The following is an 11086-nucleotide window of genomic DNA, read 5'->3' as shown; positions in this document are numbered from 1 at the left end:
GGGCGAATGGTGGGGGGCCGCGGGGGGGGGGGGGGGGGGGGCGTGGTAAAATTGCAGGGATGGTAGCACCTGCTGAGGCCAAGCTTTAAGAAGATAGGTGCAGGGGGTTGGGAGGAACTGCACCTCAAGCTGCTTACAGGCAAAACTTGTGACATGGGTGACACCGTGTGTGTTAAGGCACAGCAGAGTGAAAGCTGCAGGCCTGCTAGCCCCTGATGAGGCCACAAAGCCTGCCAGCTGTCAAGAAGATAGGTGCAGGGCTTCTGGGTTCTGGGGCCCTGCACCCCTAGCTACTGACTGATAAAACTTGTGACATGGGTGCTTGTGCAACTGTGTCTGTCTTGGGGCATGGGCGGGGGGGAGAACTACTGAAGGCCTGGCTGCTAGGCCCTGCTGCAGCCACAAAACCTGCCAAGTGTTAAGAAGATAGGTGCAGGGGGGTTCTGGGGCCCTGCACCCCTAGCCACTGACAGGCAAAACTCATGACATAGGGGCTTGTGCAACTGACTCTCTCTGTTGTGGGGCAGAAGCAGGTCTAGGCTCTGTATTGATTCTTTCCTCTCCTTAGTCTGTGGTTTTGTAGGTGTTAATCCTTGCTCATTAACTCAATATCCATTTTTCTATTGTGGATCACTAATAGAAGTCCCATTTTTTGCCAGTGAGCCCCTATTTTCCAAAATCTCCAAAGTCTGCCTGTTAAATTGCCAGCATTGTGAATGGCTTTTTATACAGTGACCATATCCAGGCTTTCCACACTTTGGAAATTCTGTTAGTTTATGTATAAGAACATGGGCAACTGGTGCCTCCTGTTTGAGACAGCACCTGTGGGGCATGACCCAGGGGGGAGGTTGCCCAGCCGCCGGCACTTCTGCCACTGACGTGCCACTGGTAGAGCCAATTTTAGAGGGGGAACAAGCACTCTCTGTGCCCCCTACCAGCTGGAGTGCTCACTGTTGCCTGCCCCCCCACCCCCCATACTGTCCTTATGCATCACCTATGGATAAGAATTTGAGGTAGCTCTTAGCTTAGATGTACAAAGTTCTCCAACACAAGCATCCTCCTTGAGGCCAGGAGTGTAGTATGTGTTGAGCAACAATGGGCACATCTACACATCACCCTATAGCGACATTGTTACTGTGCTGTGCTTTAGTCATAAAGTACAGCACAGTAACCACCTGTACTGTGTCATATGGATGGCACACACTTAAATTCCCCTGCTACATTGCCATAGCAGCATACTATAAGCGGGGAGCACACTGCTACAGTAACATAGCTATCAATCAATCACGTGTAGTCCTGTGTGATCGCTACGTCACCATTCAGCACCATTTGGTGATGTGTAGATGCACCCACTGTGATGTTTTTCTTTTTTACATGTAAATTTTATCATACCAATTTAAATTGGATTGATAATTTCTGTTTAATATCTGGTACTATTTCTTACAGATCCCCAGCAAATTCACTGATTCAAGATTAAGAACATAAGTATTTCTTCCCATCTTTACTCCAAGTCATAAGATTGAGTCCAGAAATGTTTTTCCTATGTAGTCTTCTTTTCCCATTCCTAGAGCACATACTTTCATTATCCATTCACTTGGATTTGCATATAAATTTGAGTTGTTATAAACTCCTTCATCACAGGACAAGACAGGTCTCCAAGGTCTTTCATAGGTGTGCTCTAACTACAATTATCTTTTACCTTTGATGAAAGGAATTGCCTTGTTGCTTTCTTCCAGGCATTCTTCACCTCCTTGTTCCTCAGGCTGTAGATGAGAGGGTTTAGCACAGGGGTCGTAACTGAATAAAACACTGAGACTATTCTGTCATGATCCAGTGAGTATCTGGAAGTAGGACGTAAGTACATGAAAAGGGAGCTGCCATAGAACAAGGAGACAGTTGTCAGGTGAGACACACAGGTGGAAAAGGCTTTGTATTTGCTTTCAGTGGAACGGATCCTCAAGATGGTGGCTAGGATGGAGACGTAGGATGCTAGGATGACAACTGTGGTGCTTACCACATTGAACCCAACCACAGCAAAAAGTGCCATTTCATTGACATAGGTGTCTGAGCAGGAGAGTGCTAGGAGGGGCGGCCCATCGCAGAAAAAATGATTGATCTTATTGGAATGGCAAAAGGGCAGCCGAAATATGGAAACAGTGTGGATGGTTGAGCTGACTGCACCAGCTATGTATGCACTGACCACCATCACAACACAAACTCTTTGGGACATGGTCACCCTGTAAAGCAGAGGGTCACAGATTGCCATATAACGATCATAGGCCATGGCAGCCAGCAAGTAGCATTCAGTTGTGGCACAGGTGGCAAAGAAAAAGAGCTGAGCTGCACACCGTGTGAAGGAAATGGCTTTCCTCTTAGCTAAGAATGTCAGCAGGGTTTGGGGAATGACAGTGGAGGAGAAGAACAAGTCCAGGAGAGATAAGTGGCTGAGGAAGAAGTACATGGGAGTCTGGAGGTGGGAATCAGTTCTGATTAACATAATCATGCCGAGATTCCCCAGCACAGTGGCCACATAGATGGCTAGGAATACTATAAAGCATAACATCTGCAGCTCCTGATGGTTTGTGAAACCGTGGAGAATGAACTCAGATACTAAAGTGTCATTTCCTTCAGCCATACTTCTCAGAGGATTTGTAACCTATGTATATTTTCTAGTAAATAGAAGCACTGAAGCTAGAACACAGAAAAGTGGTAGGCACAGGTCATGTTCGCCATCAAGAATCAAGCCAGAGGGATGCTGATTTATTGATCAGTGTATTTTCTTAACGTCTGGTAGATAATATGTCTAAAAGAGAAAGATAAAGACCACATTTCTTGGACAAATGTCATTCATTGAGTCTTGGATAAACATACAGACATAAGTATATGGCAAGCACATAAGGAGAAGAATAAATTGAGATAGTTGCTAATATTTTTCTCTCTCAGATTTCAAAGCTTCATTGAATTTTTCACTGCCAGTTTGAATTTAATTGAATAAGTAAGTTTAGGGGAAAGGAAATGATGAGCACATTTTTTCAATCCATGCCACAAGTGATATTTAGAGAAGCATGTAAAGGTTTAAAGTTTCTATTTGCATTGTATTGTATTCTCTCTCTCTCTGTCTTTCTTTCTTTCTTTCGGGATGGTCGACGCCCTGCAGCTCTTCCGCCTGCTGGTGCGGGCCCGCCTCTCGCTCGAGTTTGAGCACGCTGTCCTCCGGCAGACGGTGCCTGCCTTTGAGGAGCGCTGGGCCCTCGAGGGGGCGCTGTGCCGAGTCGAGGCGGGACGCCTGGTCCTCGTGCTGTGAGACCACCGGCTGCTCGAGCTTCAGGGACGCCTCGAGAGGGGCCGAGGCCTTGGACTTTGGTTCATGCAGGGCGACCCCTGAGGCCTCATGGGTGTCCCCCGCTGGCAGGACTGTAAAAAAGTGAATATAGTCCGAATGTTCGTTTGTGGTTTTTTATGGGGGTGCGCGTGTGTGTGTGTTGTTTTGTTAGTTTAGAGTGTATGGGCAGGCCTTGCAGGCCATGAGCCAAGGCCTTGTCCATGAGGCCCAGATATCCGGGCATACCTGTACATGCTCTTTACTAGCTCCGAGTGATCACCCACCCGGGAATAAATGTCTCTTAAAAGTCAAAGTCTTCGTTCTCCTGCAGAGGCAGGTGGTGGGGTTGATGCTTTGGGAGCCAGCGGTGCGGCTGGTCCTGTCAGCATATGCTAACAATGTACTTCTTGCAGTCCAGGACTTAGGTGACCTGGCACAGGTGGAGGCCTGCAGGCATTGTACTTGGTGGCCTCCTCTGCCCGGGTCAACTGGGTCAGGAGATTCAGCTTGGTGGTGGGTGACAGGTGGCAGATGGGCTCACTCCCACCTGTGCTCCACGGGATCTGCTGGAGCGTGGGCTCGCTGCTGTACTTGGGGGTCTACCTGTCCTCCACAGACCCGTCTCCACCAGAGAACTAGCACCAGCTGGAGGCAAGAGTGGTGGAGCAGTTCAGGTGTGGGCTCCTGAGGCATCTCTCCCTACATAGGAGAGTGCTGGTGCTGAACCAGCTGGTTCTGTCCATGCGTTAGAAGCTCTTGCACACCCTGCCTGTACCCCCTGAGGTCCTGGTGGGGTTCCAGAGACAGGCACTAGAGTTTTTTCTGGCCAGGATGGCACTGGGTCACTGCAGAGGTACTGAACTTCCCCTTGCAGGAGGGAGGACAGGGCCTGGCTTGCCTGCACAGCCAGGTCCTGGCTTTCCACCTTCAGGACCTGCAGCAACTGCTATATGGTGTCAGTAACCAGGCAGCATGGGGCCACCTGTGGTGCGCTTTCCTCTGCCACTTCCAGGGGCTCCAATACGATTGGCAGCTCCTTGGCCTGCAAGGCTTCTCCCTGCAGGACCTGTGAGGGCTGCCAGATTTCTACCAGGACCTCCTCCAGGCCTGGAATCTAGTCTCCACCTCCAGGTCCCCAACAACACTTGCCCAGGGTGCCGACCTGCTCATCGAGGCACCTTCAGATGGGGGTACCAGAGGAGGAGCAATGACAGAGGCACCCCGGTTGCGACAGAGGTTGATCCTGGCTGGTGTCACCTGTATCGGAGACCTCCTGGACTACAGTAGGCAGGAGTGGGTGGACCCCACTTTGCTGGCCCAGCCCATGGGTCTACCCACGACACGTATGACCTGCCCTCTGGTGCAGGAGGTGAAACCTGCCCTATCTCCCGACATCCTTGCCTTTGTTGACCCAGGTCCTGCATGGTGGCAGTCCCCACCCCCTTATGCCCTCCAGCCCATTGGAGTTTGTTGTGGGGCTGGTGCCTCACCCAGGCTCATAGTGCTCCCTGCTACACCACCTGAGCCAGCTGGAGGACACCAAACCGGTCTGCTTTTCTACTGTTCATCACTGCCACCTCTACTTGCTTGTGTGCTGCACAATCCATCATGCCACTCTTGCATCCCAACCAGACACCAAGTGACAGGACCTGCCTGGCAAAGGTGTGGCTGGGGCACCCCAGTGGCTGAGTCTGTACTTCACCCTCATCCCATGAGCCACTGGGGATCTCAGCTGGTGGCTCCTCCATGCAGCCGTCGCCACGGGCGTGTACGTGGCAAGCTTCATGGACACCCCAGTGTCATGCCGCTTCTGCAGGCAGAGGGAGACCCTGGCGCACATGACTCTTGAGTGCGCCAGGCTGCAGCACCTCCACCTCCAGAGGTTCTGGTTGAATTTCATCCCCCACTTCTTGTTTTTGGTCACCCCATCCACAGCCCCACCAAGTCCTGGGATCTCTTGGCCACCCTCCTCCTGGCCCTGGCCAAGTGCACCCTGTACTTGACCAGGAAGGAGGCTCTGGCCAGGAAGGTGCCCAGAGACTGCAGGACTACTTTCCTCCCATTTGTCTGTGCATGTTTCTGGGCAAAGCACCAGTGGGCGGTGTCCACTGGCTCCTTGGATGCTTTTGAAGACTGGTGGGTGCAGCCCCAGGGCACTCTGCTCTGTGTCCCCCTCCACAGAACTTCTTTTCACATTTTGAACCTTTGACCCCCACATCACTCCTACTCTTTTCTTCCTTAATTGTCCCACAAATAAATAAATAAATAAATTATCAGATGCATCTTTCAAACTTTGGCCCCACACAGTGGGGGCTATTAGTTAACTAGGTGGGCCTTAAGGCCCATGATCTCTGCAAGTTACAAACAGACAGGAGCTTCTGGGGACCAGCCAATGGCTACCTGGGGACATGACCCCTTGTGCCAGCTGGACTGCTGAAGCAGCCCTGAAAGTTCCCTGCACCCTGTACGCACTGCAGTAGTCTGGCAGTGGGGGCTGCTGCCTGACTGTGACGTGCTGCCATCTGCGACAGCTGTGCTCCAGGGCTGTGCTCCTGCCAGACCTGGATAGAGACTGCGCAGCCAGCGGAGGCACCTGCCCCTCTGGGCAAGCTACCAGTGGATGTGGCTGCACAGTTGCCTTTGTGCGGCACTACTGCCATGTGTGCTCCTACCTAGCCATCTGGGCAGCTATCACCCAGAAGATTTTCCCATGTAGTGGCCTGCTTTGAACTGTCAAAGCATGTCCTCCTGGCCCTAAGTGGCCAGGAAGTCAGTCACCTCCAGTTGGGTCCCAGGTGCCAGCCCTGAGCAGGCTCCTCTGCCTGGGTCCTGCTATTTGCCTCACTATCAGGAATTCCAGTGTTCCCCATTTAAAACCTGCAAAATCTCTGAAAAAAAAATCCCAAATTCACTCTTTAAAATACCCCAAAATCCATGTTCCTCCACAATTAAAACAAAAGACCACTAGAGATGTATATTGGCGCAGCATGGCATGGGGCCATGTGCTTTTGGGCAGCTCCAAGTTGTCACCCAGGGCTGCACACGGCTCACAGGGACCATTGGCTGCATGGCCTGGGTCCTGTGTGCACACAAGCAGCCTGGCTGGATGGCGTAGGGCTCATGCACGCAGGACCTGGGCTGGTCCAGCTGGTGGTCCCTGTGAGCAGCGCATAACCCCAAGTAAAAGCCCGAAAGCACACGGCCCCATGCCGCACTGAGCTGGGCCGCAGCAGCATACTGTGCCAGAGGCTGCATAGATACCTGGCAGCTTGGACCAAGCTGCGCTGCCCCCCACCATGCAGGGGGGCTGTGCCATGAGGCTAAGAGTGTAGCTACTGTTTCTGGTAAGCTGGGACTACCCAACTTGCTTTTAGGAGTTCAAGTAGATAATATTAGACCTGGCCCTATTTGTCCCTACTTAACATATAACCAAAACTCAAAACAAACTTTAATCTTTTTAGTAGTTAGAAAAAAAATCAACTGCTACAGAAGGTGGAAATAGTAAAATAGTGTAAAAGCTGTGTTTCCTTCTAATATCACTGATAAGCTGTGGAACTGGGAAACTGACAACAAGAGGTCCTGGAAATCATTTTTGGAAAGTGACTTCTGATAATATTAGCACATAAAACAGATATGAAGAAATTGTAAATAAAATTTGGACTCATACCCAAATTTTTCTAAGATTACGTACCACCACTTGACTCTCTTTCCAAAATGAATCTACCACAATAGCATACATCCATTGTGAGAGCAATCTAATATTTCCTATATTATTAGAAATTATTTTAAAGCAGCAGTTGTAATATATATTTTTGGGGGTTGTTTTGTTTTTGTAAAGGATGTAAGGCACCACTGATGTAACAGATCTAGATACATCTCCTGAATACAGCCTGACAATTTTGTTCAACTGTGTAATGATTCCATTATGTATTTGGATGTGAGCTGGACAACAGGACAAAGCCTTCAGAATTACTTCATTTTTCGATCTTGGGTCAAATTTGCTGAAGTGTTTAAGTGAATTGGGATGCTCAGTGCCACTTTCAAAAGTGATTTGACATGTATAAGGTCACTAGGACTTAGACCCCTAGGTCCCAAAACTGCCATTTGGGTGCTTTTAAAAACTTTACCCAACATCTGAATTTGAAGCCAGGCCTGAAGGTAGAAGTTTCCCAGAAATTGGGATTCGCAGTTTTCTATTTCCATTTGCACCAGAAACAACTGTTGGAAGAAAAGCCTCCTTCTCTGTGTGAACATTGTAAACAATCATTAGAAGATCCTGAGGCTATTTTATAATGTAAACATTTCGGGAAATGTTGGCTTCTCTCACTACAGAAACATCTTGAATGATAGCAACTAACAGGCAAGAGCCAGCAGAGCTCTGAATGTTTATAGTCCCAATGCTTCTGAGACGGAGTGAGCCAGACCATGCCCGTGGTATAATTATAATGGTTTTGTGATGCATCCAGAGTTTTACTGAAGCCCAGAATGAGAATAGAAACTCATTTTCCAGTTAGACCTATATTAGGATTTGAACACAGGTTTCTTTTCTAGAAGTGTAAAGCTAGTGCAATAACTGCAATTAACCCATTACTATACCCAGAACATATGAGATGACGAGGCATATATTACTAGTAGGATTCCTTTAGTTAGTCTCTTTTCTCAACAAAGAGCAAGTTTATTTAGAATAACTCCATCTAGTCATCTTCTGCCATCTTGCTTACACTTGCATGTGTGTTGAGGTGATAGGCTTGATACTTTTGGGCTACCACATAACAATACAAATCTCATTAGAAAATGCTAATGCAGTTAGTCACTATGTTGTGGCATAGATCCAAACATTCCTAGGTGCTGATTTAGAGGGAGCACCAGAAAGGCAGCACCCAGAGAGCCTGTACCATGTCACACCATGGCAGCAGCAGCCCATGCACAGAGAGGTAAGACTTTCCAGTGCTTGGCCTCCTGTTTCCCCTTGCTATTGAGTGTCTCTGACCTACCATAATTCTCTACAGATTGAAAGCGCATTGTTACCAAATGATACAACTTTGAACTTCTACATGGGCATTCAGAAGAGCATTTGCTTTTCCCGTATATTTGCTTAGGGTTAGATTCTGTTATTCATACTCACAACAAAGCGGGTGGTACCTCTCCCAAGGAACTGCCTTGTGGATCTCTCTCAACTTTACAGATGATGGGACAGCCTCAGAGATTCAAGGCCCAGCTTTCAAAACCAAGCCCATTGCAAGTGTAAAAAAACATAATCATGTTGAAAGTTCCCCACTGACCCCAATACATGCGCTGTATCAGTTGAGTCTGGTCCATTGAGTGGAAGACTAGCAACAGAAATGAAGCAGGTTTTTTAAAAGTTATTTCTTAAGCACAACATGTTCAAAATAATTGCTTTAAAATGAGTTTTGAGTTTAATATAAACAATGGATAGACTGCAAATATAACGTGTACAACAAAACTCATTTTATGATAATGCCATCTTATACACAATATTCCTCAGTATTGAGATTAAAATGCTACGGTCCCTGGTAGGGTATATAAATGTCCACAGCAAGTGTATGAATCCTGGTCAAAAGCATGTATTTAATAGGGTGGTGTCACCCATTCAACATAACATTTACTAGGTGTAATTAACATGTTAAGCAAATGCATGTTCAAGCAGTTTAGTGCATATTAAGTACCATTGTAGCATTGCTAAATTGTTCCCTTTCAGGCAATATTATCTAACATACTAACTTTAATACATGCAAACCTGAATAGGTGACAGCACTCCAATGATTTGCAACCACTGCAAGTGAATGTGTGACTACCTCCATAGAGAGCTTTTTTTTTTTTTAAACTAAGAACCAGGGTTTTTTTTCTTTTTTATACAGGCACCAAATTACATTTTGTCATACTTTCCTGAGTTGAACTTTGAAAACAATTGCTATGCAGAGTATTAGCATTAACAAGATCAATCAAGGTCTTGCTCTTCATTGACTATAATAGTAATCATGGCCATAGACATCATATCCATGCCCTTTGTAATAGCTGTACTCGTCCTCATAAGTTCTGTAGGTGTCTCCGCGGGGGTACCCATTCTCGCTTCCGTAGTTATAATCTGTTTGGCTTTCATATCCGTTTTCATAGCCGGGGGTAGGACTTTCTTCATACCCATAACCCTCCTGATCTACAGTGGTGGTAGTGTCATAAGGCACCTCATCCTCAGTGGTAGTTGTGTCATACAGCCCCTGATCTCCAGTGGCGGTGATGACAGTCGTTGCTTCAGTTTCATTTTCTTCCTCCTCCACTTCCTCCTCATTTCCCTCTTCAGCCCCCTCATTGCCATTGCCTTCCCCATTCTCACCTAGGCCATTACCTCCATTCCCAGTCTCTGCTTCAGTAGTGTTGGTGCTAGTGCCATTAATGCCATTTCCATTTTCATCCACTTTTTCTTCATTTTCATTTTCCTCCTCTTCATTGTCCTCCTCCTCATTTTCATCACTATCTTCATTTTCAGAGCCTTTGCTCATCCAACCTTTTTCTGGAGCCTTGCCCTTTCCCCCCTTTTTAAGGGCTTCACTTTTCTCTTCTTTCTCAGGACCTTTGCAGTCTTGGCCCTGGGTTGCACATGGCAAAGAATTCAGAATTATGAAGGGATAAGTATACAAGGCAGCAACACAGCCTTTAAAAAAAATTAAATATAGGGCCATATACTAGGATCTTTACTTCAGACTTGATGAGCTTTACCCTTACATGACTACAGGGAAAAATAGGAGCAGAGAAGAAACCTGCTACTTGCATGCCTTTCAGTCATGGCCTATTCATGCAGGGCAGGGTAGGACAGGACAGGACAAGAATTACACTAAATTACACTATAGATGCTTCCCCAGTTCCAACAGCTGATGGCGGGGGGAGGGGAGGTGTCCACCCATCTTTCCAATATACAAAATTACACAGGGGCTAGAAACAGCAATAAGGTACACATTTTAAAAACTGTAACACATTACACTGACCTAATCTTCTCTGCTCAGCACAGGGCACATAAAATCCATGTGCCTGAGGAATGCTATATTACATGAGGTATAGGATCTAGTCACATAGTGGGTGATACAGTCATGCAGGCTATCGCCACAGAGACTTGCTCCTGTACAGCTTGGCTTACCATCTACTTGCTCCTTAGCTTGTACTAAGAAGCTGAATGTGCTTCAGAGAATGAACATTGAAAAAATGTATTTTATAGCACTGTTGATCTCTCTTGCTTGTTGGAAGCAGATAGATTTATGGCACAGTGAAACCTGTCTCTACATTGGAAACTCTTTGGGAAAGGGACTTCCTGTGTACATATATACAGTGCCTACCACTATGGGTTCTTCTACCAGGTCTAGGCCTATAGGAGCTATTGAAACAAATAATAAATGCCCTAGATTTTTTTTAATGGGGTGTATCAGTGGGAACCTTCTTGTAAAAGGCTTACCCAGCGCATATTAGGAGTGACTTCACTGATGTCCACTGCCTGACACCAGAGTAAAAGGGGCAAACAGAATCAAGGCTAAGACACTTGATGATTCTTCAGGCCAGTCTATTTAGGCAGGGGGTCATCTCATCAAGGAGGTCTCTTGTATAGGCTCCACTGTATTATTCTGGAGGTCTGCAAACTTTACCTTCTTAGGAGCTTTGGTTTCTCCTTTGCTAAATCCCTTCTTGTCTACGGGGACCTTCCCAGTGGGAGCCTCTGTGGTGGTCTCTTCACCCTCATTCTCCCCTTCGTTAGACTGT

The 11086-nt window shown here is 47.1% G+C and overlaps 2 protein-coding genes across 2 annotated transcripts in view; both read right to left on the bottom strand.

Moving 5' to 3' along the window:
• Nucleotides 1–1678: 1678 nt before the first annotated feature.
• Nucleotides 1679–2638, bottom strand: LOC106721856 (olfactory receptor 1019-like). Its single transcript, XM_014517123.2, has one exon. It carries the CDS (start codon nt 2633–2635, stop codon nt 1679–1681), a length of 957 nt encoding a protein of 318 aa, XP_014372609.1. The 5' UTR covers nt 2636–2638.
• Nucleotides 2639–8050: 5412 nt separating this feature from the next.
• IBSP (integrin binding sialoprotein) overlaps nt 8051–11086 on the bottom strand; it is a 14197-nt gene continuing 11161 nt past the window's right edge. Inside the window, exons 7-8 of the mRNA XM_006018103.3 lie at nt 10972–11086; nt 8051–9927 (exon numbers count right to left, since the gene is read on the bottom strand). Of these exons, the coding sequence (XP_006018165.1) occupies nt 9301–9927; nt 10972–11086 (742 nt within the window). The 3' untranslated portion in view covers nt 8051–9300. The remainder of the gene's footprint in view (nt 9928–10971) is intronic.

Source organism: Alligator sinensis, unplaced genomic scaffold, assembly GCF_000455745.1.
Source record: "Alligator sinensis unplaced genomic scaffold, ASM45574v1 scaffold125_1, whole genome shotgun sequence".
In the NCBI taxonomy this organism is placed as follows: Eukaryota; Metazoa; Chordata; order Crocodylia; family Alligatoridae; genus Alligator; species Alligator sinensis.
The sequence above is the reverse complement of the archived record's forward strand: the minus strand, read 5'-3'. Positions and strand labels throughout refer to the sequence as shown.